This window comes from Ceratotherium simum, chromosome 22, assembly GCF_057802395.1.
Source record: "Ceratotherium simum simum isolate JZ-2026a chromosome 22, ASM5780239v1, whole genome shotgun sequence".
NCBI classification, from domain to species: domain Eukaryota; kingdom Metazoa; phylum Chordata; class Mammalia; order Perissodactyla; family Rhinocerotidae; genus Ceratotherium; species Ceratotherium simum.
The window spans coordinates 42782270-42809179 of NC_141921.1; the positions used below are offsets into that span (position 1 = coordinate 42782270).

Here is a 26910-nt window from a genome sequence, read left to right on the forward strand (position 1 = left end):
AGCATGGCCAGCCCAGTGGTGGTGGCGGGGGGTGCCCGTCAGCCCCAGTGGCCACTTCAGCCTTGTGGGTTGCAGCCAGGAGCCTTCGGAAGGCCAGGCTGTGTTGCTGGAAGGCTCGGGCCTAGTGGAAAGAGTGGAGACACAGCAGAGACACTTCTGAGTCTAACTCCTGGTTCTGTGCCTTTTCCTAACTGTGCTGCCTTGGGAAGACAGCTTAAGTTTGTTGAACCTCGGTTTTTGCATCTGTAAAGGGGGAAAAGTCTGCCTTCTGGACCCACTGAACTTTCCTTTCCTTTGAAGTTGGAGGTGTAACTTTGGGAAGCCGAGAGGAACAGATCAGACTTTTCTTCATGCTCAGCCACAGCAGAGTCAGGGCCTTGCTGGAGGACCATGAAGGTTTCCCTTGCTGAGCTCCCCAAAACTGGGTGGACTCAGGGAGTACCAACCCTACAGGATGCTCCAGCTCAGGCATGTGGAAGGTTCCTGCCCCTGCACCAAGTGGGTCCTTTCCAGCAGCCAGCCCCTGTGTGCTATGAGAAGCCCGCAGTAAATCTTAGAGAAGACTGCACCCCTCTCTAAGAGCTCCTGGGAATCTCCATGCTCAAGCTAAGTGAGCCCAGGGAAGCAACGTGGGTCTGCCCTCCGAGAGCTTCCAGTCCAGACCAAGAGATGGGGTTGGAGGACGCATGAGGGCCAAGCACTATAGCCCCAAACCAGGCTGTTTCTAGAAGAACAGAGTACCCTCTCCCTACCTCCCTCCTGATTCTAATGACTTTTAAATATTGGTAAATATTTTGGCTAATGCAGGCTCTCATGGCAGAGAGCAAAGCTATCTGCAGTTCAGGACCTACAAATTATTTATTAAAGATCTGAGATGTGGTGCAATTATGTGGAAAGATCCCAAAAAATTAAATAAATAAGTAACAAAATAAATAAATAACAGCCACACTGGCCTCTTGAAGGCTTGGGGAGCTGCATACATGATTGCCGTCTTGATGAAATCCCCCCGGATGTAATGAGCTGATTTTCTGCTGTTAATATTGCATCTGCTGATGAAGGATTCGTTAGGATAATGGAACGAAGCTAAAATATAAATGACTCCCTGTCAAGAAGCAGCTTTTGTTTGTTGATCTCCTGACAGTTCCCGGGCCAAGGCAGGGGTTTATGTGTATACACACATTCAGGAGCAGGCAGGGGGGCAGGGGCAAGGGCTTGGGGGCTGCCCCGAGGGCCTGGCTCTCTGGCTATCCTAGGCTTTCCCTGCAAGGTGCAACTCTCCGACCTTGGGGAGCCTGAGAGCCCTGGGCGTGGGGAAGTCATTGACTCTGACCCTCCTTCACCATCCGGAGGGCAGCTTGTTGCCCCAAGGCACTGGGCAGCAGCAAAAGCCTGGCAGGGAGATGGATGGGCTGAGCCGTGTGTGTTGGGATCCGCATGTGAGAGGAGGTGCGCTGTGTGTGTGCAGGGGAACGGTGGCATTGGAGATGCGGAATCATAGGCATTTGAGTGACGTATCCTAAGGGGAGGCCCATCGCTGGAGCCATCCTAGCCTTTCCATCTTGTCATTTCCCTTGGCAGTCACAAAGTGCATCTTGAGGAGGCCTAAGAATACCTCGGGCAGTAGCACCGCTCTTGAGGGCTGGAGGGAAAGAGGACCCATCTGAAGTTGTGACGGTTCACCTTCCCACCCTCTTGCTTGGCTTATCTAACACCCGTGCTGAGTTGCCACATGAGGATACGTTTCTTCTCTCCCCAGCTGCTGCTTCTTAAGCTATAGCATTTTACTCTATTGTGGTAAAATGCACATAACATAAAATTTACCATTGTGACCATTTTAAACTGTACAATTCAATGGCGTTAGGTACATTCACATGGTTGTGTGACCATCACCAATATCTACTTCCAGACATTTTCATCTCCCCAAACAGAAACTCTATGCCCATTAGAAGTCACTCTCCATTCCCCTCTTCCCCCAGCCCCTGACAACCACTAATTTGCTTTCTGTCTCTATGGATTTGCCTGTTCTGGATATTTATATGATTCTATATAAGTGGAATCATACAACATGTGGTATTTTGTGTCTGGCTTCTTTCACTTAGCATAATGTTTTCAAGGTTCATCCATGTTGTAGCGTGTATGAGAACTTCATACCATCTTATGGCTGAATAACATTCCATTGTATGGAAATGCCGTGTTTTGTTTATCCAGCCATCTGTTGATGGACATTTGGGTTGTGTCCCCCTTTTGGCTGCTGTGCATAGAGCTGCTATGAACATTCGTGTACAAGTTTTTGTTTGAGTCCTGTTTTCCGTTCTTTTGGGCATATACCTAGGAGTGGAATTGCTGGATCATTCCCTGGCTTCTTTAGGGCAGGGACGTTGAAAGCCAATAACAGGTAAGATTTAGTGAGCACTTCCTATGTGCCAGACCATAGTGCTGTGCATTATTTTGTTGGATCTTACAACCACCATGAGAATGGAAGCTCTGAGGGCTGTCTTTGGTTTACCACTATTCTCCAGGTCTAGGACAGTATCCAGCATATAGTTGGTGCTCAAAAATATGTATTAAATGAACTACCTTTGAGTAGGTACTCTTATACCCCCACTTTTCTTTTTTTTTTTTTAAAGATTTTATTTATTTATTTTTCCCCCCCAAAGCCCCAGTAGATAGTTGTATGTCATAGCTGCACATCCTTCTAGTTGCTGTATGTGGGACTCGGCCTCAGGATGGACGGAGAAGTGGTGCCTCAGTGCGCGCCCGGGATCCGAACCCGGGCCACCAGCATCGGAGCACGCGCACTTAACCACCAAGCCACGGGGCCGGCCCTACCCCTACTTTTCAATTGAAGAAACTGAGGCCTAGAGAGGGTGAGCAGCCTGCCCCACCAGACCATGTGGTGGCAAGTGACAGAGGCAGGATTCGAACTGGAGTCTCACTGACTGCCCTTTCTCTTGCACGCTGTATGTTTTATCTTCTTGTGCCCAGCACGGTGTCGTGCACACAATACGTGCTCAGTGAATTCCTGATGGTCGCTGGGGAGCAGGGATGGGGAGAAATCCAGGGTCGATTTACCTGGTGGAGGAGCTGGGCAAGGCCTGGAGCAGGTGTCTTTCTGTGCATCTGTCTGGCAGAATGTGCCTGTCTGTTCAAGGAGGCACTGCCTCACCTGCATCCAGCCCTGAGCTGGCAAAGACTGGGTTGGACGCTGCCGAGCACCCCTCCCAGCACCCTGGAGAAAGCTACTTGCCAACTCCTTGGGCAGAACCACTCCTTACCTTGACCTACGAAGCCCTTAGACAGGGGAAGAGCAAACCTAGCCACTGACCTGGACCCCTCTTCCTGGGAAAAGTATGGTCCTACCAGGAAGACCTGAGGCAACTCCGCCTTCTGTGGTCAGACAGGGCCTCTGGGAAATGGAGGAGTTTCTTCCTTCTGTGGGGTCTTAGGAGGGGCTGGGAGGCTGGCTCTTCTCCTGGAGCCCTGAGAGGGTAAAGCAGAGCCTCCCATCACTGTCCAAGCCTCTGGCTAGGCCTGTCTCAGTTTCTGAGATGGGAAAAGAGAAAGGACAAGCCAGGCATGGGGACCACACAGGGCAGCATCCAGCAAAGGAACTAAGGGCCTGTGTGGGGAAGGTCTGAGACAGAGAGGGCCCAAGGCTGATGTTGAACCAGCAAAGGCCCCGCCAGCTGCAGGACGGGGGAAGGCCAGCTGGGTACCTCCCTGCTTTTTAATTTATTTATTTGTTAAAAACATTTCCCGAGCCAGGACTTGAGAGAACAAGGTGGGGAAATCTCTTTCCTGCCCCAAACTACTAGACCCTCCTTCTTGACCCAGTACAGACTTTTTGGGATTCTGGCCAAATTCCAGCCAGGACTGTGTTTGGAAGCCCCCAGAGCCAATCCAGAGACCTGTTCTGACTCCTGGTGCTGGGCAGCCACCCCCATCTGCCTCCTGCCTGCCTTGGGGTGCCGGGCTCCTTTCCCTAGGTGGGGACAGGCAAGCCCCTCTGGCTGCTGCCTCGTCTAGATCTGGCACCTGCTGGACTGCGGGGCCCTCGGCCCCTCATTGTCCTGCTAACCACTGTGTAAAAGTTTCGGGCTTCCTTTGACCTTTCCGTTTTGCCTAGTTGTGCTGCGGCTGTCCCACTGACACGCATCCCCTGGCGACATTGCCAGGGTAACTGCCGGCCCCTGCCTGTGGCCTTTCTCCCAGCCCTGCTCCCCCGTAGCATTTCTATTCTCTCTGTCTTTCTTTTCCCCTCTATTTCTCCCTCCCTCCCTCTCTCTCTCTCTCTCTCTCTCTTTTTTTCCCCCCTCTTTTAACATGGTTTTCCTAAAAAGTTTTTTAATCAATCAAATTTGAGGCAGAAAATAGGTTTTGTCACGCCTGGTCCCGGGGTGGTGTGGCTCTCACTCAGGCTCCTGACAGCTCCTCAATGCAGGAAGGAGGCCAAACAGAATATTTCTGGGGGAAAGTGCCTGTTTCCATGACACTGCCCCTTGTTGTCTGTGCTGCCCCCCTCCTCAAGCTGCCGGGCTGACATGGCCTCAGCCCCTGTGAAAGGGCCGGGCTGGCCAGGGAGAGGGTGTGTGTGAGGATGGGGGAAGGGGGCAGGAGACAGCGTTGGGGGTAGATGGGTGGCCGACAGCTGCCCTGAGCCTCCATGGCCTGAGAGGGTTGGGGAGCAGGTAGGGGCGTCAGGGATGAGGAGCCTGGCCTGGTGCTGCATAATCAGCTGAGCCTCATAAATATGGAGCCAGGGAACAGCGAGTGAGACGCTCCGAAGCCAAGTCCTGGATAGTTGGTGGCTCCAGCCAGAGGGACTGCAGATGGATGAGGCCTCTTCAGGTCCTGGTATGCGGGTCCCAGCAGCTACTTCAGCCTTCCCTTTCCCCCTTCCCTCCTCTCCTGGCCTTTTCCTCCACCCCCTTCCGCATGGCACCCCCCTGTCCACCATCTTTGGCTTCCTCCCTGCCCTCCCACTACTCTAGCACTTCCTGTGCCCGCAGGAGCCTCTGGTCCCACCCAGGCCCACCATCCCCCACTTAGAGCTCTCTGCAGGCCCTCTCTATCCCACTTACCCTCCTCCTTCCATCTCTGTCTTCCACCCTCTCCTCTCTCTTCTACTCTTCTCGTTCTCTTTTATAATTAATGATTAGTTTTAATTGGTTTGCTTAGGCAGCCTGACAGCAAATTAACAGAAGCCAGCCCAGGGCTGCCAGGCTTGGGTGAGAGACCACCATGCTTCAGAACTGGCCAGGGGAAGGCAGGGCAAGTCTGACCCATAGACTCTCTGCCTTGGCCTGTGGGCTGCCTGGGCGGGCTCTCAGAGTGGGGGTGAGGCCACACCTGGGCAGGTGCAGCAGCCAACGGGAAGAAGGCAACAGGATCTTCGCACATGGTCGGGCTCACATTTGTCAACTTTCTCTTTGTGTTTTTGTTGTTATTCTACTCCTCACATCCCCTTCCGTGTTCTCAGTCATAAGACATTGTCCATATGTTCTGAGATTAAAGTCAGATAAAAAGAGGGCAAGGGCCCTGCCTATAGACTGGGGCAAGGCTTGATTTCTATCTCACCCATCCTCACTCGTGCCGTGGGCCCATGGGGTTAGCAGCTTGATACCTCTGGGGCTGAGGTCCTGCTTTTTCATGTGGACAGGAGGGAGCAGGTCACAAGACTGTCATTGTTAGCTCAGCTGCCTGCCTACAGTCAGCCACCATGGCCTGGAAGCTCCAGGACCCCCTTCTGTTTCTGATTTGCCAGGTACCTCTGCATAGAACTCAACCTTTTGGTCCTCAGTTTTCAGGTCAGAGTACTTAGGATAAAGAATATTGGCTAGATGGTTGGATGGATGGATGGATAAGTGGATGGGTGGATGAATGAGTGGATGGATAGTTGGATGGATGGGTAGATGGACGAGTGGATGGATGGGTAGATGGGTAGATGGGTGGATGGATAGATGGGTGGATGGACAGCTGGCAAGAGTGGGTATGTTGGCTATGATCCCTAAGCACATCATTTCTTTTTCTTGGCCGGGAAGGATTGCACTTAACTTCAGCCTTCCTAAATGTAGGGGCTGCTGCTCTCCTCTGTGTTTTCCCACTCTGTACCTCTCCCTGGCCTTGCAGAATCCTTCCTTAACTGCAGCAGCTTTTTGATTCTCTTTGAGTTTTGATTTTGAGTCCAATCACTCACACAGGCCAGAGCCAGACATCAGGGACAGTGAGAGACAGAGAGAGACAGGAGAATATGCCCAGGCCAGAAAAGAGAGATGAAGTTGAACTTCTCAGTCCCCCACTGGTGTTCCAGAATCCGCCCAGTGTCCCATGTCAGAGACAGCCTCCCTGCTCCGTCAGCCAGGCCACCTGCCCCGGGGGCAGATGAGAGACAGGACCCCAGTTCACGTCTTGGTCCCCAAACGGTAAGCATCTCTGTCCCTCCCCCTCCCTCCTCCACCCCCGACTAACTCTGGAAAGTTTCCTCCCTGATTGTTCTGTGTGATCAGATCTGCAAGTTGCTCTCTAAGCTTCTTGTCACATTTTGACTTAATGAAGTGCAACTGCTGAGGGATTTGGGTTCAGCGCTCCGGTCTCCCGCGCTCCCTTGTTGTCAGAAAACAGGGGTGGTTGGGGACGGCAACACCGCGCTGCAAGTCGTTATCATTCCGGTCAGTCTGTTTAACACAAAATTAAACAAAGAACTAATTAGTGCCTCATGAATTAATAAATGCACAGTTGCCAGGGAGGATGGGAGGGGAGAAAAAGGTGGTGGAAGGGAGATACTGGAGTTGTGGAGTTGGGGGGTTTTGGGGGTTCAAGGGAGGCTGGCCAGGGATCTGATGCAGGCGAGTGTGGGATGGATGGGACACTGATGACGCCCCACCGGGTCCCTGGGCTGGCTGGGATGTGAGCTCTGACAGCCGAGCCCACCCAGCGCCTCTCAGTGGAGGCCCCGGGTTTCTGTCCCTTGCCCCGTGGCCCAGCCGTGCCTGGCCTCCACTTCATCCAGCTTTCCTCTCCGACTTCTTCCCTTTTGACTCTCCTGACCTCTACCCGCTTCTTCCGCCTCAGCAAGGCTCCCCCTTCCTCTCTACTGCCCCCTATCTCAGTCTGCCCAGCTCTCTGCAGACCACCAGCTTCTTACCATCTGGAAGAGATGGGCATCAGAGGCCTATGGGGCAACACTCCCCAACTGCCTGATGCCTACCAGAACCCTGTATCTGGCAGGGTGGGCTCTGCCCTAGTGGGCACCCTCCGCGCAGGCAGCCCAGCAAAGGCAGCAAAAGCTGGCAGAGGACCCAGCCCTTCTTAGGAGGACGTGTCAAGTACAATTAGCATTATCTGTCTAAATATGTCCTGGGAACAGGAGGGCAGGCGGCGGGACTGGGTGGCATTCCGGGAGCCCTGTACAAGGTCACCTCACCTCTCACAATCCCCCCAATCTGATTTGGGGATTACACAGCCTAAGGAAATTGGTGTTATTCCTCTTGCATCATTGATAAGCCACAAATGAGGGAGAGGAGAGAAAAAACCTAATAAACAGGAAACCTTCCCAAGGGTGGGTAGTTCTGAGGCCAGGTGGTGGGGGTGGGGGTGGGGGTGGCAGGGCCCGGCTCAGGGGAGGGCAGGCAGCGGGCTCCTTGAGTTTTCTGTCCACATGAGGAGTCTGTCCCATTTGAACCTGGCCCCCAATCTCACGCTCTGGGCAGGAGGGCCTGAGCCTGGCAAACTGGGCTGAGTAGTGTGTTGGCTAAAGACCCTCTACACTGTTGGACCATTTTCCCTCTCCCTATGTGGGCCCCCAGCATGGGTTGTTGTGACTCATAGGTAGGACCCCAGGGTGGAAGGTGCTATTGGCACTCTGTTCCTGGGAGTTGAAGCTTCTTGGTGCTGTGGCCCCTGGTCCACGCTTGGCATCTGTCATTTTTATTTTCAGGGGCAAGGGAAAGAGAGTAAAGGAGTGGATGTACTGTATTCTGTCATTGTCCCCAGGTTTTGCTGCTCGGCTACTGCAGCTCCACAGGAGCATCCCTGCCCACAAACTCCCGTCTCTACCTCTGCAGAGGCGTGTGCAGTATGGTCTGACTTTTCTCTGTTTGGTTGGGGTGTCCTCAGGACCACATTTCCACTGTGATCAGCCTCTACTGCTTTCTGAATATTTTCAAATTTTGGTTGGCATATACTTAAATGGACCAAAATCAGTGGCCACTCAGCGTGTCTGAATGTTTGACTCCCTTGGCTGGCCCTGGAACATCAGCCCCTTGGCCCATAGGCAGCAGGGAGTCTTTGGACGCACAGCAGGATGGAGGGCGTCCTGCATTGAAAGGCTAACAGGGCTCCTCTCTCTCCCTCCCCAGGATGAAGTGACGCCTCTGCTGCAAGAGAGGAGCCTCTAGGACCCGCTAGGAGGTAAGGCCTGAGCCCCCTCCCTGATCGTTGTGTCTTCATCCCCACTGGTGACCACTCGCCTGGTACAGCTGCCACTCTGGGCTGGATCCAGTCTCGCTGAGCACCCAGGGAGGGTCAGGAAGATGGAGACAGGGAATTGGAGCCAAGCTGCCCATTTGAACCTGGCAGGAAATGATGGCCCCAATAGGAACCTCTCAAATTGGCTCTGAGGCTGGAAATGGGCTGGGGACACGTGGATCGCAGACTTTGGGCACGGAATGTGTTCAAGGCAGCATGGGGCAAAGGGTCATCTGTGGTGTCAGAACTTGGCCGCCTAGTGATACCATGCCCAGCTCTCCACAGCGCTGTCTGCCTGCTGTGGCAGCTGCTGCCGGCTCTACCTGGAAGCTCTGCTTATAACTTGTGCTTGGGGAACCGCGTGGACTTGAAAGCCCTAGAACTCCAGCCCTGCCTCTCTCTGAGGAGGCTGCTGGCCCCCAGTGGCCTCCTCTTGCCTCCATGAAAGACTGGCAGGGAGGAAGCTTCCGGCCCTGAGCCCAGAGCAGGCTGCAGTCCTGCCCTTCCCCGGGCCCAGTGCTCCCCAGCCTGGCTGGGCCTTCACAGGCTGTCTCAGTCCACCAGTGGCTCGAGGAACCTAGGGCCACCGGGCCTTGGCCCCAGGCAGCGCCATGTCAAAGGTGACCGGTGGAACGCCAGTGTTATGTAAATAGCGGAGCCTGCCCGGCGGGCGAGCTGGCTGGCTGCAGCCATCCATCATCCGTGCTCGGCGGGGCGGGGGGGACAGACACGGCACCGTGCGCCTGGCTCCAAACCTGTTTGTTTTCCCTTTGTCTCACACGTTGCGGGGCCCGGCTGGGACCGGCTCTGGGTTTTGTCCTGCTGGCCCCCTCCCCCGGGAGGATGGGGGAAGGGAGGAGACTCGCGAGGCTCCCACCGCGGCATCCCTTTCGGACTTCAAAGGCTCCCCTGGCATTGTCTGTGCTGGCGGGCAGTGGCCCTGAAAACGTGATCAGAGGCGGCCGGTGTAGGGCAGGCCCGGCCCGCGCCCTGCACTCTCGCTGGGGCCCGTGGATTCCTCCCTTTGCCGCCAGCACCACCCTGGTTACAGCTCTGCTCCCCGGGCCTCTCTCGTTGCCTTTCTCTCCCCTGGCATCCCTTCTGGCCAGCCTGGTCCTACTGCCCCACTTCCGTCCTCCTCTCTTAGCCACAGCCTCACACCTCTCTAATGGCATCGAGACTCCTAGAATGTTGAGAGCTGCATGTCTCCATCCCTTCATATCATCCATGAGAATCTGAAACCTAGTGAAGGGCCTCTTGGGATGCTAGGAGCTGGGACGGACCAGTTTCTGGACATCTGTTTCCTATGCCAGCTCTTGTTCTCTTTCCCTTCTTTTTCTCCACCCTCTGCTGGTAATAAGAACCTAACTTTCTCCTGAGGCATCTGCCCAGCTCTTCCCTCCACTTCTTGGCAAGGACCAGATTGGATACTTCTGTCCCCAGGCAGTGGGAAGGAGCCCGGCACCCCGGTCCCGGGTCCTGAAAGTCAGCCCTAGGTGCTTCCATTCTCTGGGGCCAGGCTTGGCAAAGTATGGCCCTCCAGCCGAATTTGGCCCTCTGCCTGTGTTTGTAAATAAAGTTTTATTGGAACACAGTCACGCCCACTCATTTGCATACTGGTTATGGCTGCTTTCACTCTACAGTGGCAGAGTTGAGTAGCTACAACAGAGAATGTTTCGCCCACAGAGCGTAAAATATTTACTATCCGGCCCTTTACAGGAAAAGTTTGCTGTCCCCTGCTCTGGAGGTTCTGGCTCCTGCCTTCTGGTCTTTTTTTTTAAGTGGTAAAATATACGTAACATGAAATTTACCATCATAACCATTGTTATGTGTACAGTCTCCAGCATTAAGTACATTCACAGTGTTGCACAAGCACCCTCCTGCCCTGTGCTCTTGTCTTCCATGGGATTGTTCTGAGGGGCCCAGGACTGCTTGCAGTCCTATTTGGAGCCACCCTCTCCCTCTTACTCTCCTTAGGGCCTCATCCTCTGCTCAGTCCTACCTACCTAGAAGTCCCGGCTCATCCTCCCCTCAACAGCCACTGTTTCCTCAGAGCTCTTGTTCCCAGCATCTCAGGAGCCCTGCATCTCCGTCCCGTAGCCTTTAGCAAGTTCTCAGACTCACAGTTTCCTCTTCTGTCAGGTGAGCAGAAGAATAGCTACTTTGCAGGGTTATTGGACAAGTGAGTGAGTTAATGTGGCCGAAGGTGTCTAGCCCAGCGCCTGACAGGTAGGAAGTGGCCATGTTCCCTCCTTCCCTCATTCGTTTTCACTTCCCAGAGCCTGGGTCTCCCCCGTACATGTAGGAGACAGCTACCATCCCTGGGCAGGTTCTGTGGAGTTCCCCACCCCTGCCCCGGGACCTCTGAGTCTGACTTCTCAGAGAAGGTGAGGCTCCTCACTCCAGTGAGTGCCGTGGAAGAAAACGCCCCGTGGGTAGTGACTGGGAGTCCTCGGAGTCCTCAGCTCAGTCCTGGGTCCTCCGCGTCTGCTGCAGGGCCCGGGGAAGTTGCATAAGCGTCCTGAGCGCCAGTTTCTCTATCTGTTAAAGGGAGTCCTGACCACCGTGCTCTCGGCTTGGCAGGTTTGTTGCAAGAGGAACTAGGACGCTTGGGGGAAAGCTGTGAATGTTGTGTTCGTGGGTGCTGCTGAGAGTGAAGCAGGCCAAGGGGAGAGTCTGGGCCTGAAATTGGCCCATTCTAGGGGCAGTGGGATCCAGGCTGCAGTTCTGGCTGAGAAGGCCCTGGGGGTTACACGGGGGGCACTCGCTCTGCACAGGGGCAAGGACCAAGACTGCTCTGACACATTACCAGTGCTGCGAGCTAATCTGGGAACCAGGCTCCAGGCCCTAGAGGAAAGGCTGGCAGGGAGGGAGGAAGGGGGGAGGGGGAAGGAAAATGAAGCCGTGCAGCAGTCAGAGGTCTGAGACGAGAGCTGTGTGTCCCTGCACAGTTCACTGGCTGCCCTCTCCTGCTGCTTCTGCTGCCGTCTCTCGCACTATCTTCTTTTCATAGGCTCCTGGCCTTTTGTATGTCTCTGTTTTCCCCTCCAAGCCTTCTCTCTGCATCCCACTAGTTTTTCTTCCTCCTGGCCTTCCCACCACCTATGCTGCCACCCCCAACTCCGTGGCGCTCTCTCACTCTCTCTCTCTCTCTCCTTTTCATCTACTCCGAAGGCTTTACTTTACTTCCTTGTCACCCTAATTGATTGCATTAACCTTTCAGCGTATTGGATTTCCTCGGCATCGTGCAGAGAGCCCTGCGCAATATGCTTATAATCTGAGCCATAATGGACAGTTTGCAGTCAACAAGCCCCTTCTCCCATCTCTGCCATTGGTCGCGTTGACATCTCTCTTGCCCAGGCCACCATGGCCACTTCCCCTGCTGCAGGGGTGGGGTAGTGAAATGGGGCTGGGAGGAAGCAGACAGCTTGGACCCACCAATGGATTTCCCTGCCTCTCCCCTCCTCCTGGCTCTGCCCCTGGCCCAGGTCCTTGCCAGGCCTCTGGTCTTCATGAGTCCTCTCAGCTTGGCTTTCTGCTCCTGGGACTCTGCCAGGCCAGCTTGGATTTGGGGAATGAAAGAGTTCCCTGGTTCTACCAGATGGTTCTCAGAGCAAACCGTAGTTCCCTCACTTGTCTGGGAGGCTTTAGGGAGAGACGATGGTGACCACTTCAGGAGGTGGAGGGTGGCCAAGAGGAGGGGTCTGAGATCTCTGGGCTTGCCTGGCCCCTGAGCCAACCAGAGGCCTCTGAGGACCTTCTGGAAGCTGGGCCCACTCCTGAAAAGGGTGTAGGAGCACAAGAGAGACAGAAAGAAGGTATCTGCTGAAGCCAAGGGAAGAAAGACAAAGACCCTGCGGGGCTGGCCACAGGTGCTTAAGGCCGCAGCCGCTCTCCCAGTGGGCGAGGAAGCAGGCCCTTGGACACCTGGTTTGGGCCCTGTCTCCCGCACTGGTCCCGGGATTGTGCGGTTTGGGTGCTTGGTGGGAGATGTCTCAGAGTCATTGCTCCCCATCTGATGCTTGGCAGTAGCTTTGTGCAGACCCACCTGCCTTCCTCAAAGGAAGACAGACATGATACAGGCGACAGGGCAATAGGCTAGAGAGAAGCCTCTGCGGGGTAGGATGGCTTGGCCTGGCATGGGGGTGGGGGGTGGGGTGACAGGAGAAAATGAGAGCTGGCTTCTCAGGCTGGTAAGAATGGGCTCCCTTGGGTGGGTTCCCAGATGGGCACTTGCTCGACCAGCATCAGGCAAAGGAGCCAGCCCATGCCAGCTGCCTGGTCCCGGGAGCTCAGTGAGTCTTGGCCCTGTAGGTCCTGGCTGCGGCTGCCAGCCCTCAGACCCGCAGCCTGGTCAGTGAGTCTTCATTCACAACAGGATGGATGTCGGGTTGAATACATTAGTGTCAGGCCGGAGGCACAGGACGAAAGCTCCCCTTAGCCCTGGTGGTACTTCTTCTCTCCCCCACCCTCTGCCCATCATCTTCTCCTTCTGACCACCCGCCCCTCGCCATCACTCCATCACTCTGAAGGGCAAGCTTTGGCAAGAGGAGGCCGGACCTAGGTTCTTCCCATCCTCTCCCAGGAATTTTGGGGGTGGGCAGAGGGCACAGCAGGGAGAAGCCAAGCAGCGAATTAAAGTTTGGTGATTGTCAGTGTCAGGAGAAGCTAAATAACCCTGTAACTAGTATGAAGGTGAATTCACGGTCTGCTGCACATGGAAAATATGAGTGCTCTGTGAGACGGGGAGAGTGAACGGCAGAGTCTGCCTGCCGCGGTGGGCAACCTCCTCTCCAGGGACCCGGGCAGGGAGGCAGGAGGAGGGCCATGCACTCTTGCATCCCTGCCAGGTAGCAGCCACCCAGGAGCCTCAACCAAGTATTAGGGGGTTTGAGGGGATGGGGGTGCAGCTCAGCTGCTTGACAACCTGCTGGCCTGGCACCAGGGACCCAGGTAGATGTTTGTAAGCACCCAGCAGTATACATTCATGGATACCAGCCCAGGATGCCAACCCGCTCGCTCAGATTCATATTTATGGCTAATCCTTATTGAGTGCTTACTCTGTGCCAGGCTATGTGCTAGGCCCTATGACAACTCTATGCAGTAAGTGCTGTTATTATTCCTCCTTTTTGTCCCTGCTTTTTTAAAACCACTTTATTGAGCTATAATTCACATGCCAAGTGTACAATTCAGTGGTTTTACATATATTCACAAGGTTGTGCAACCATCAACACTATCTAATTTTAGAATATTCTCATCACCCCAGAAAGAAACCCTGTACTCATTAGCAGTCACTCTCCATTCCCCCCAACCCTCTGCCCTAGGCAATCACTAATTATTATTCCCTTTGATGCTGAGAAAATGGAGGCTCAGAGAGGGTCAGTGACTTGATTAAGGTTGTACAGCCAGTGAGTGACGGAGCTGGGGTTGGAGCCCAAGTAGTGGGACTCCAGAGCTTGTGCTCTGTGAGGGACTGCCCGATGTCCTGGCTGTCCCCCCCCATGTGCCCTACTACATGTTTCCAACAGCATGGGCTCAGGCGTGTATGAGCACCATCCAAACACGTAGGCATGTCACACGTGGTGACATGCATCTCTCTCCCCAGGTACACTTGCGATACCATACAGAAAAATCTCACACCCCTGGAAGGACAGCCAGCCTCCCCTCTTCCCCAGCCAAGCTCCTGGAGGGAGGGTTGGCACAGGCACCAACAGCAGCGGGGACGCTTAAGTGGCCAATGAGATCTAGGTGGTTTTGGAGTTTCAAAATGAGAAATCCCCCTGTCTCCTGTAGCTGATAATTGTAACCGAAATAAAATGCCAGCACAACATTCCAGAACAGGTCCTGCCCAGGTTGGGGCCACAGGCTGGGCTGAGCCCACAGGGGTGATGGCACTAGCTCGGTTCCCTGCATCACGCTCTCTCTGTCTTTCCTTCCATCTTTCTCTTGTTCTCTCCTCTGCTTCTGTCCTGTCTTCTTACCCTTTTTCTTCCCACCTGCCTCTTGTTCACACCTCTGCTTTCCCACCCCAACACTTAAAAAAAGAAACAAACAACTTTTGTGGCCATACTCTTGCACTTGCAAAATTTGGGAATTTATGTGAAACTGTTCCTGCCTCTGATAAGAGATAAATACAAAGGGCAGAGACAAAGGAAAAGAGAGAGAGGGGAGAATGAGTCTGCTGGATTTGGTTTGGGGTTTTTTCCTCCTTCTTCTCTCTCCCTCCAAAGCGGAGGATCCGGCCGGGCCAGTTTGGATATTTATTAAGAAAAAGCCAAAGATAATTAACTTTTTTGTTTTTGTTTTGTTTGCGGGTGCCTCCCCTGCTGGCACTCCTGACTGCCTGGCAAATTAAACCTGCTCCCTGCTCCCTGGGTGCTGGGCTGCCGGCAACTCTGCTGCTGGCTGCCCCGAAACTGCCGGGCCCGTCAGCTGCCCACCCAGCCACCTACCTGGGGTTTCAGACCTAGGGTCACTTTATGCCACCACCAATGCCACCTCCCCAGCCTCTTCTGACTCCCAGCGCAGACTTGAGAGTGGGGTAAGTGGCCTGCGGGGGGCGAGAGAGGAGGGCTGCTGTTGGGGTTCTGGCCAGCACTTCCCTAAAAGGAGATGGGGTGAGAGGATGAGCTCTCCCACAGGGTAGGGCAGGCCTTCTGGCCAGTTCTGGGCTGGCGGCTTCCCGAAGAGGGTAGGGAGAACAGAGAATGAGCTGGGAGTGCAGAGACGCCAGAGTTGGGCCATGTTGACCCCAGCTCTTCTCCCAGGAGGCTGGGACACTGCCTGGACCCAGGGTCCCTGGGAATGCTCTGGAGAAGACTCGGGGCCATGGAACCATCCCATGATGTCTGTCCACCCTCGACACCAGGCTCTATCCTACTCCCACTTCTGACCCAGGCCAGGCCATCTGGGGGCCCAGTGGGGTGGTTAGAGAGCTGGGGCTTGGGTAAGAAGCTGGCTGCCTCTGCTCTGCTGCCCTAGAACCGTGCAGAGCCCTGAGGCCAAGCTGTGACCTGAGCCCCAGCCTGGTATACGGGCCAACAAGGTGGTGGTTATAGACCTCTCGATGGGGGAGAGAACTGAGGGCATCTCAGGAGCCAGGACAGTCAGTGAGGAATGCGGGTCCCCTCCAGGGGCCAGCCCAGCCCCAAGCTGCTTGGGGTTGGAGGTGTGGTTTGCCCCTCTGCTAAATTAATATCCTTCAGCCCCTCCCCTGACAGGGCCCTCTCCTCTGCACCCCTGGCTTCATCCCCAGCCCAGCAAGTAGGCAGCGATGTGAGGTCTCTCCAGGTGGGGAACCTGCTTTGGAGCTGGGCACAGAGAGGAGGGCATTTTTCAAGGATTTGGCTGGCCCCTTTTTTTTCTCTGAAATATAAGGATGTGCAATTTTTTTGGTTTCAATTTAGCATTGGAGAATTTTATAATTTAGTAATTAAAATCTCTGATAGGCTTTAGAAATTGCGGCTAATTGAATTTAATGGGAAGATGATTTTCAATTTTATTTGATTACCGGGACCCCTGGCATCGGTATTTATGGGAAAAAAATGGGAAATGTGCTGTGTGGGCTAAGATGGCATAATTGAATTAGGGATAATCGGATTTCTCCGTCATGAATTTCACTATAATTTTCCTATAATTTTCCATTAGATATCTAGTTTACAAATATTCACAAAGAAATGAAGCTCTTTCGGAATGGAGATTGCTGGCTAACAGGATTACAGGGCCGAGCGTGCGGCTGTGCCAGCCCCTATCCCGCCATAATGCAATCCCTGTATCTGCCTTACACTTAGCTTGAGCCTTGCCTCAGCCCCTTGCTCCGCCAACCACTTTGCTGCTCCCCTCTGCCCTTTGTTTCCTCTTCGCCCCTATTTACCGCCTACCCTGACACCGTGGCCCACGACCTCTCATGCCCTGCTGGCCGACTGTTCCGTCCCCATGCCAGGGTGTCTGGGCTCTGCCCCCCGTCCCCACTATGCTTCCTGTCCACACTTGGCTTGCTCGCCGCTCTCCCTGACCCTCTCCCTCCGTTCACCTGGGGAGTGCACTCACACGCAAGCACACGGACTCCCTCGCAGGTGCGAACATGCTTGTTCACATGCACACACAGTCCTTTGGCCAAGGCTTCTGTGCCCTGGCCCAGTCGCCTCAGAGGGAACCAGTTTATTGGGATCCTGGGGTGGAGTGCAGGAACAAAAGGAGCTTTGTTCAAGTTTATGTGAAAGTCACAAATTCAAAATGAGAATAGATAAAGCATGAGATACCTGGTGTGTAAACAGGCTGGTGAGTGAGAAGGCCCCAGGCTCGGGAGGGAGAGAGAATGAGTGGGCAAACTGGGGGTGTGAGGGGCCTGGGAGCCAGCAATGGAAGCTGGCCTGGGGAGAGCTGACAGATTTCCCTGGACTCATGCGAGGGGCCTGGTGGGTGGGATTGTGTGCAGGTCTCCAAGTTTTCTCTTGGGGGTGGGGTGCATAAGGAGGAGCTGGTGGCTCTGGGCCCAGGGCCTTGAGACCAGGAGGAATTGTGGCATTGGGCTTTCCATCCCCCGGGTCCCAGGCACAAATGTCCTCACCGTGGCCTAGCCTCAGCATCTAAGAATGTCACCACATCAGGGTCCTTGAGGCAAAAATGGGCCATAGCCTCAGAGATGCCAGAGTTCTGGGCCTCTCCCCTTCATATGAGCACACACCCAAAGAGAAAGAGAAATCTGGGGACCCCTCCATTACATGGCCTCTGACTTACACCCCATGACCTCCATGCCTCAGCTTTCTTCTCAGACCTTCTCAAATCATAACATACCAAGATGGTCTCATTTTCTGTGCCTCTCTGGCCTGTTCACCTCCACAAAGGCCCCTCGGTCTTGGGCAGGGCCTCTTAAACCTGCAGTGGCTGATCGTCGCCATCGTCTTGGCAGAGCAGAGGCTCTCCACGCAGCCCACACCTCCCTCCACCACTGGCTGCTCTTGGTGGGTCCCTTGAGCTCGCCCTGCCCGTCTGCTTCCTTCCAGCTCTCTCTTAATTCTGTCCCTTCAGCCATTCTTCTCCAGCCTTTGTCCACCAGAGGCCCCAAAGTTATTGTGCAGCCAAGCCAGTTGGCCCTGTCTAGGTAACTGAAAGGCATGCCCTCCCATGCCCCGGCCACCCTCAGCAGAAGCCCAAGGACGTTCCGAGGCAGCCAGCAGGCCGTGTGGGTCACATATGCAGGGAGCTCCCCATACTTGTGGACATCTTCAAATGCACCCAGAAATCACCCTTCCACCTCTATGTCTTCAGCTTTCCTTCTACACCCCAGTTGCCCAGATGGGCAAACAGACACTCAGGACTGGGGTTTGGGATTGATTGCCTGTTCTTACAACCCAAAGTTGGAATCTTTGCTTTGGGGAGTCATGGGTGGGTAGCACATGGCTTGGTTTAAGGAGCTCTGCTCCCTTATTCGGGGTTTAATGGCGCGGGGACGCTCAGTAAAGCTTCTGGGCCTCTTCAGCTACTCTTCCTACATAAGGATGGGGCAGGCCTGAAGGGTGGAGTGTTGTGTGACAACCAGGAATGGGGGTTGCCAGGAAGGCATCGAGGAGGGCAGTCAAAGAGGGGAGGGATGCTAACCTCCCTGTGAGGTCATTTGGAAGTCAAGAGCAATCAAAAAAAAAAAAAAAGAAGAAGAAAAATAAGGGGAAGGTGGGAGAAAGAGTAGATTGTTAACTCGGACTTCTTTGCCCCAAGGCTTCCCTGGACCCCTCCCTTTGCAAAATAGAAATATTGCAAAAACAGGCCAGCACCATTTTGCTGAATGCTGCCCCAAGACCAGAGACAGCCTGGGTCCTGTTCCCCTCCCCTCACTGAAGGCAGTGTGACCTCCCCTGAAACAGGAGAGGGGAGGAAGGCAGCGGGGTGGGCACAGAAGGGACAGAGGGAAGCTAGTGACAGTGAGATCCAGGTACTTCAGCAGCAAAACTGCCCACGTTCCTGCTGGCCTGGCTGCCTCATTCCTTGACACACCCTCCGTGGGTAACTTGGGTCACTAAAATTTAAGGAATCTCAACATATCTGGCCGCAGTAGGGACGTCTGGGGACAGAGAGCCGCCAAAGTGCTTTCTCTGGAGGAGGAGGGGCAAGGAGAGGACAAGGCGCCGTGGTCCAGCGATGAGCGGGCAGACAGGGAATGTGGCCCATGTCGCTGCCGGAGGGGCAGGTGGCAGGACGCTGGCCCCCTGGTTGAGGGGTGCCTGTGCCGCCCGCCAGGGCCCTTCGTGGGGCGCGGCAGAGGCAGGAGGGCGGGAAGGAAGCCCAAGTGATGGCGCAGACCTGTGGTGGGGGCGCTCGGAGGAAAGGCTGCCGTCGGGGTGAGGGCAGGAGGCGCTGGCCCAGCTGCGGGGTTGGGCTGAACTGCGGAGCAGGACGAGGAGGAGAAAGGCGGGAGAGCGGGGATGTGCAGAGGGCCCGGTCGGCCGGTGGGGAGGGCCAGGGCCCATTTAAAGGCAAAGTCAAACCGGAGCCCGGCCGCCGCCCGAGTTTCCAGGCACAGCCGGGCCCACCACCCGGGCGTCTTTTCTCCCTCGAACTAAGAAAGCTCCTCCAGCACGGTTAGGAGATTCGGGTGTGAAGGGGAAACTAAATCTCTGGTACCCGGGCACCCCGAGCTCGCGGGGCGCGTGACGGGGAGCACGAGGGCGCGCGGCTCGGCCCCGCCGCGCTCTCACCCGCGCCCGCCCGCGCGGAAAAGTTTGCGCGACCGCGCGCGCCGCGAGTCCTCGGCCGGCGGGCGCCTGGGAGTGCGTCCGCGCGCGGCCGCCGTCGAGTCGCGCTCGCGGGGCCCGAGCGCGGAGGGGAGCGTGCAGGCGCGCGCCCGCTGGCGTCCGGCTGGAGTTGGCGTAGGGCGCGACCGCCGTCCGGCCGGCCCCGCTTCGGCCGTCGCGCCCCGGCCCGGCCGGCCTCAGGCGCCGAGTCCCCGCCTACCTCCTCTTAAGGTTTGGGGAATCACTGAGCCAATAAGGCCGGCCGCCCCGGCCGGTGCGCTGAGGACGCGCGCGGGCGCGCGGGAGAGAGGGCGGGGGCGCGCGTGCGCGAAGGAGCGGGGCGGGCGCGCGCGCGAGGGAGCGAGGTTAGGGGCGCGCGCGCGTGTGAGGGAGCCGGGCGGGCGAGCGCGAGCCCATTCACTCCAGCATCCCAGCGAGCGGGCGGGCAGGCGCGCGCGCGGGCGGGCCGAGCTCTGCTCTTTCACCTGCCGGGGCGGCGCGGGCCCGGCCCGGAGGAGGCGGTGCCGCGGCCGCCCTGCCAATCACCTCGGCGCCTGGCAGCGCCCCCGGCCGCTCCCGCCCGCCCGCTCCCTCCTGCCAAACTGTTACCCTGAGTGTTACCGTCAGGAGCAATGACATCAGGGCTTTAAAACAACTTGTTATTCGGGGAGTAATCAGTTGCAATTAGGCATTAATTAAGTATTATGAAAGTTGATTATTTAAGTGAATTCGGCTTTCGACTCTCCGACTATGGTGAGTACCGGAGTGGGGCGGGGGAGGGCAGGGGGCGCCGCCTCGGGCTCCGACCCCGGCGCGGGGCGGGGGGCGCGGGCGGGGGCGGCAGGAGCGGGGCCGGGCGCGGCGGGGGCGCCCCTCGGCCTGGCGGGCCGGCCGGGCCCCCCGACCGGGCGGCGGCTATAAATAGTTTCTCTTTTAGTTTAATAAACTCGAGAGCAGAGACGAGCTGCTTCGAGTGTGCAATGCCGGCGCGTGAGAGCGAGCGCGGAGGGAGGGAGAAACTTTGGCTCTCCCTCCCGGGTGCCCCCGCTCGCTTCTCCCCGGGGCCCGGGGACTCGTGCGCCCCTCGATGGGGGTGCGGCGGGCCGAGGGGGGAGGCCGGGCTGGGGAGTGGGGGCCACTGCGAGAGACTAAACAGATTTTTTTTTCTTTCCTCTTCTTTTTTTGGCGTTCCTCGAAGAGTTTGGGACCAAAGAGAGGAGAATGGATCTTGGTACAGGTACCGGCCGGTGGGAACCGGGGGAGGCTCTTTCACTTTTCTTTCGGTTCTTTTACGGAAGTTATTATTTTTAGCCCAATGAGGTAGCAGCTGAGCGGGGGGTGGGGGCCGGCCTGGAGAGGGTCCGGTGCGGGCCGCGCTCTCGACCTGGTTTTTGGATCGCGAGGCTTCTGATGATATTGTTGTTAGTATTTGTTACTTGCCTAGCGGCTGTGACTAATTTGATGCTTGTCATTGTGAAAGAACGAGGGGAGAAGGAGCTGGGGGGCACCCAGAGAGAGAGGATTTAGGGGTTTTTTGTGGGGGTTTTTGTTCTCCGTGTTTTTTGAATGCCTCCGTGTTTTTTCTGTGTTTTTTTTTTCCCTTGCAAAGATCTCCGTGTGTCTGGCTGTGGGGTGTGTGTTTTTATTTTTCTAGTGGGGGGTGGTTTAGTTTTTGAAAGCAGCGTCCTGTTGGGAAAGGTGGTTAGTCTGGTTTCGGGGCGACTGTCTCAAGGTAAAGGAATTTAATTTATTTGGGACAAGGCTGTGTCGGATGATCAAGCTGCTTATTACGGCTAATGAGTATTTTTCACCTGAGAATCCGTGGGATGAGGCTGGCTGTTATCAGTTCAAAGTGAGGGGCCCAGGGCTCTCTCTCATCCCCCTTTTTAGCCCCCACCCTGGGAGGGGGTAGACCAGACAAACTCCTAAATTTGGACTCTGGGTTTTGGGGCACCTAGTATGGCGCCTAGTCTGGGGTTCCAGATAGCATGATGCTAGCCTGGGTCAGAGTTTATCCTGAGATTTTAGTATTTTATTGGTTTTAATCTAATTTTATTCAGTCTTTCTCTTTTCTTCCCATCTGGGGTTCCAACCTGAGTCCAGAGTGAGGTTTACCATCAGCTCCTCAGGCTTTCCATTAGTCCTCTCTATTGAAACCAAATTTTGACCAGGACCCTCAGATCCTAGGCTGACGAAAGCGGCTGTCTTCTTCCTAAATGTTTTTTTAAAAAGTCAGTAGTAAACAGGTTGGTAATTCATTGAGACTGATCTCTGAGATAGGTGGTATTGGTGGCTGTTACAGTTGTTGTTTATAATGGGCCCAAGTTCATGGCATTGCCCCTTGGGACCCACAAGCTGACATTTGACCTCCTGAGGTCAATGGGGAGTTAGCGGAGAGAGCAGGAGGCAGCACTGGGGGGCCCAGGATGGGTGATATGGTGGCCGGCTTTGGGAAGTGGGTGAGGGTTTGTGGAGGAAGGGGTCGTTCACAGAGTTTTAAGATTATGTCCAGCCAGGTGTGATCTTCTGATCTGGAGGGCCTCAGGACCTCTGTGCCCAGGAAGGGTGTGACACCCCCTGCTGGGCAAAGTGGTGAAGGTGTGTAAGGCCACTGCTGCCACCCTGCCCCTCCCTGCCCTCCACTCCCACAGAGAAGCAGCCGCCCACACCTCTAATCAGGTGTCTCATCTTCTCCCTCTCAGGCCCCACCCCCTTTCTCCGGAAATGGGGCCCCCACCCATCCCAGCCAAGAGCAGACCTTATAGACAGGCCAGGTGGTAAGGCACCACCCCCTACCTGGGACAGGCGAACCTCTGCTTGTGGGCGGGCACATGGGGCCCAAGCATTACTCAGCTGGAAGGCAGGCCCTCCTGGTCTTTCTCCTTCTAACCTGGGTGCCAACTGGAGCTGGCGTCCATCCTCCTGCCCTACGCCAACCAGTCCCTCCTAGTGTGCTGTGGGGGCACGACTCCAAAGCCCTTCTATAGGGTGTCCCCGACTGGAGAGAGGGCCTCTTGGGCCTGTGGGTGGCAGAACCTCTTGTAGCATCTCTCCTGGGCCTTAGGGAGACATATTTCTCCCAGCACTCCAGGGACAGGCTCTGGACACTTTTACTAGAAGCTAGAAGGGCCCCTGAGGTCAGCTGGTCCCTCCAGTAGCTGAAGCAGGACACTCCCAGCAGGACCCAGGCCTGGACTCTGGCCACTCGGTGAGGGGAGGTCCAGGGTGTCAAAGTTCTGACTGTTCCCCAGAGGAGTCATCTGGTGATACCATCTCAGGCTTTTCTTTGAACTTGGAAGTTTCACTTAATCTCAGAACTTCAAAAGAAAAGCACTTTTTGCCCCCTTCACAAAAAAAGGGAAGCAGGTGGGAACTCTGAGATTCCCCTCAGCGCTTGGCTCTGGGCTAACTCTGTGCTCCTCTTCTCTTGACCTCTGGAATATGCTCCTGGACACGGCCAGGGGCCTCATTTTTGGACAGGGCTCATTGCTGGTGCAGTGAGGGGCTCTCTTTCGGGGGACCACAGGCAGCTTCCACCAAGTGCCTCTCGAGCACAGTACAAGGCTGGAGGCACAGGCCCCAAAGGGCTGCTGGCACCAGAGACCCCATAAGCATTGGAGCATGGATGAATATCGCTCCAGCCTTGGACAGGTCTAGGTCCTACAGCACTCTGGTCATAAGTGATTCAGTGGTGAGAGCACCAAGGCTTTTCAGGAGGGGATAGCAGGACCTCAAGACCCTCAGAGGCCATGCGGACTCCTTTTCCCCCACCATAGTTCAGCCAAGGGCTGGATCAATCTGGACGTCTTTAGCAATAAAAAATGCCGATGTCGTCCTAATTCACCAGGCCCCGAGATGACAGCAAATTTACATTTTTTAATTAAACTAGCAGCCAGTTTTTATGAGAGGGGGTTGGGTTATGCAAATCAAATGGTTGTGTACGGAAGATTAGGAGAGTTTGGGAATAAATTCCACAAATGCAATAAAAAAAAGGAAAGAGAAAGAGAGGGAGGGAGGAGAGAGAGGAAGAGAGGAGGACATAGTTCCATTAGGCCCTTTTAGAGTGATTTCCCTGGGGGGGGAGCCGAGAGGGGGTGGGGAGGAGGGAGGAAGCTTTCAGACACAGGTAAACCCATCCTGCAGTTGGGAAGTTCCCCAGGGTTAGGCCCCACTAGGCGGATTCCTAGGCCCTGAACAAAACTGGAAGCCGGGGTGAAAATGGCTGTGGAAGAGCGATAGAGCTTTGAGAAGGAACTTGCCCTTGATTCTCCAGGATCTGGTTGTAATTGCCCCACTCTCCCAAGGGGGAGCTTGAGAAGGGGAGGGGCTGTCCAGGGCCACAGTGGTCCATCAGAGGATCCAAGGTAGGCTCTGCTGGGTAAAGGACCAAAGAGGCAAGAGAGCAAGTTCAAAGGGATGGCCAGGGACCACACGGGGAGCCGGTGAGGGGTGGCAGTGCCCACTTGGCACTGTGGCTGCAGCCATGTTGTCGAGGTGAGTCAATGTGAGGAATTGGTGCTGCTTGCTGAGCCAGACTTGCTTCTTTTTCCCTGGGATAAGCTCTGCTGCTCTAGGCTGGGACCCCGTTGCATTGCATACAGACCCTCCATTGCATCCTGGCCCAGCTTCAGCTGTGGAGGAGGCCAGGAAGGATGGGGTGAAGGGAGCTGAGCCAAGTTGGCTCAGTAGCCTGGTTCTTGGAGTGGAATTTCCTAGTAGCCACGTGCTTCGAGGGCACAGTCTCAAGGTAGGAGAACAAAGCCTGCAGATTTCTTCCAGGTGGTGTCTGACCCCAGCAAGCAGAGAACTTGACTTTTCCAACCCAGCCCCTGCTGCCCTGTGTCAGCCCACCTCCAAACTCTCTGGACTTCCGTGAGCCTCAGGTTTAAGGCCAGGGCCTTGCCAGGAGTGGAGGCTTCTGGGAACCTTGCTGGCTCTGGTTACGTCTTAGACTCAGGGTATCCTGGGGATTGGGAAGGTTCTTGTACTGTTTCTGGAGGAAGAGATTCCATGCTGGGTTTGGGGCAGAGAAGGTTGCCCTCAATTTTCCTTCCTCAAGCCTTTACTTGGCCAGATACACCCACTCGACCAGTCTAAGCTGGGACCAGTCTGTGCAGTCAGGTTAGGCACCGGTTTTGCCAGTCTGCTGCAGGGGATAGGTGCTTTGGTGCCATCTTGGCAGGAAGGAGCCGTCAGAGCCAAAGACAGAATGGGCTGTCTCGGAAGGAGCAAGTTTCCTGGTACCATTCAAACAGAGGCTGGCTGTGACATTTGGAGGGACTTGAGCATCAGATGACCTTTAAGGTCTCTGGCTCTCTGACTCCCAACTTGCTTTTACCGGGAGGTTCAGTGGGGCAGAGGAGGGGTTGAGTGGACGAGGTGAGAAGCATATCATTTGGATCTTCTCCTTGGGAGAAAGCATGAGAGACAGGCAGCTCTGGACAGTGCAGTGGCGCCTTGAACCAGCCCTGGCACTGGTTATAGGACGTCAGAGCAAAACTCAGGATGGAAGGCCTGGGGTAGCCATTCTCCTCCAACAGGAGGCGGAGGCAGTGAGGGCAGGTCTGAAAGGATCCCTAGAGGGGCCCCACCGGAGGCCCTTTTTCCCTGTAGGGCCCAGCCACGGGAACCCATTAACTCTTCTGCAAGGAGGGCACAGGGCCAGTTAGTCAGAACTCTTCTGCGGGCCTTGCCGTCACTGCGATGTTCCCCATCCCCCAACGCCAGGGAATCTGGCTGAGTTGCAGCTTGGGTTTTTATGATGGAAAAATAAAATAAATGGAGGCACCTTTGGAGGGCTGAGTCACGGCAGCAACATCTCCTCATTAAAGCTGCTGCCCCTGGCTCAAGTCCCTGGGCAGGGGATGGGGTGGGGCCCAGGAAGACTCTGGGCCCCGACTCCTCCTCTTCCTGGACCCTGCCAGGTTAGTGATGTGCCTGCCCCCTCCATCAGCCTCCTCTGGCTGGCCCACCATTCTTAGAGGGGTCAAGCCATTTCTCTACCCCTAATCCCCCTGCCACTCCTGCCCCCTACTCCCCAGGCCCCAAGGCTTGTCCTTTAATGCTGCCCTCCCTGAGCTGATTTTTAAAGCTTGACCACCCTGGCTGCAGCCACACCTTCTCCTTCTCTCCTCCTTTTCCTTCTCCTCTTCTTCATCTTTAGGGGGAAAGGAAGTTGCTCTGTGGTGATTACAGCCTGTGGGTCCCCGAGGCAAGCAGCAGCTGTTCTTGGGTAGCTAGGGCAGGGCACAGCAGGAGGAGGCAGGAGCTGAGGAGGAAGAGGAGGAGGCCTACTGGCCCCAGTGTGCAGAGGAGAAGAGACAGCTTCACTTGGATTGATTGTGAAAGGCGGCAACTTGGTAGTCCAGCCTGCACCCCTCTGGCTGCCTGACTGGAGAATAACATCCTCACACCCGAGATTCATCAGGACGTATTGTCCCCTGTCAGAAAGAGACCCCATGCAGGTGGTGAGGTCTGCAGTTCAGTAAGCATTTGGGAGCACCCGCTGCAGGAACTGCAGAAATGAAGACTACCTGGTCCTTCCTAGGTTTCCATGGCCTGCCTGGTGGAGGGAGACAGGTGTCTTCATCTGTCACACCAGGCAGAGGAGCACAGGGCCAGAGAGCCCAGGGAACTTTGTGAAGGAGTGGCCTTTGAACTTGACAAAGGATGGGAGGTATTGGGACAGATGGAGATGGGCAGAGGGACGTTCCCTGTACCTCCCACACCTCTAGACTTCCACCAGCCTCTTCTCTCTTGCCCTCTGCTCCTCACCCCTTCTGAGGGCAGAACTTGCTCTCTTGCTCCTCATTGTGCAACCAGGGTTTTCTGCCATTTTTGCCCAGGCCACCCTGCTCCCTAAAGCCGGGCCCTCCTGCCTGCCTTTCATGCCCCCTCCCCCTTTGCAGCCTCACACCCAGTTGACCCTGGAAAAAGATAAGAGATAAGAGGCTGGCTGGGGCCCTGCTGCTCGGGGATCTGGTTATGCCCGTGACATTGGTGTGTCTGGGCGGCCCTCAGACTCCTGTACCCTAGCCCCGAGAGGCCAAGGCCAGGACCCCACTTCTGCTGCTGCTGCTGGTAATGGCGACCATGAGAGTTAACTCTGCGTTGACATCTCCTCCCAGTACTCAGTACAGGGCTAGTCTTGTGCCTTCCCACTGTTAGTGTTCGTGGAGTTGATTGATTGATGTGCCTCTTCGCCAGGTGCCTCCTGGCTTCTTAGTGGGGGCAGAAGGAGGTAGGCAGGAAATGTTAGCCGATTCCCTTGGGACCTGGGTTTTAGCTCCCAGAGAGCTTTCTACAGCCTGGTTTACAGGAAGGAGTGGGGCTGGGATTAGGGATGCCATGAAGGGGGCAAGAGGGCATAAGGATAAAGATAGGCATTGTATGGTTGGATGGGGGCCCTGCATTAGCTACTAACCGTGACTGTGGCTTGGGGCTGAGAGGGTCTGGGGTGTGAGGTCAGACTTGGTACATGCAGTCTGCTGCCAGGTGAGGGCAGGAGGACAGTAGCCAGAGGGTGGTCTGGGACTCTCCTCTGCTTCTTCCCTTGCACGTCTCCATCTCCCCGCAGGCAGACCTCACTGCAGCATCTCCATCCTCTCTGGGTCTTTCTCCTGGTCTCAGGACCTCTCCAGCTAGGTAGACCCAGTGTAGGGAGTGAGGTCAGAAAGAAGGGGATGGGCTCATACTGAGGACCCACTTCACATTG

The 26910-nt window shown here is 55.5% G+C and overlaps 1 protein-coding gene across 2 annotated transcripts in view; it reads left to right on the forward strand.

Annotated features, from left to right (window-relative positions):
• Positions 1–26910, forward strand: part of CASZ1 (castor zinc finger 1) — a 149794-nt gene that overhangs the window by 72673 nt on the left and 50211 nt on the right. The window contains exons 3-4 of one of the 2 annotated variants that reach the window (XM_087446832.1): positions 8358–8409; positions 20395–20433. In XM_087446832.1, coding sequence (XP_087302958.1) covers positions 20418–20433 — 16 coding nt within the window. In that variant the 5' untranslated portion in view covers positions 8358–8409; positions 20395–20417. Of the gene's footprint in view, positions 1–8357; positions 8410–19778; positions 19950–20394; positions 20434–26910 lie in introns of those variants that run through there. The other variant, XM_087446831.1, reaches the window with a different exon arrangement.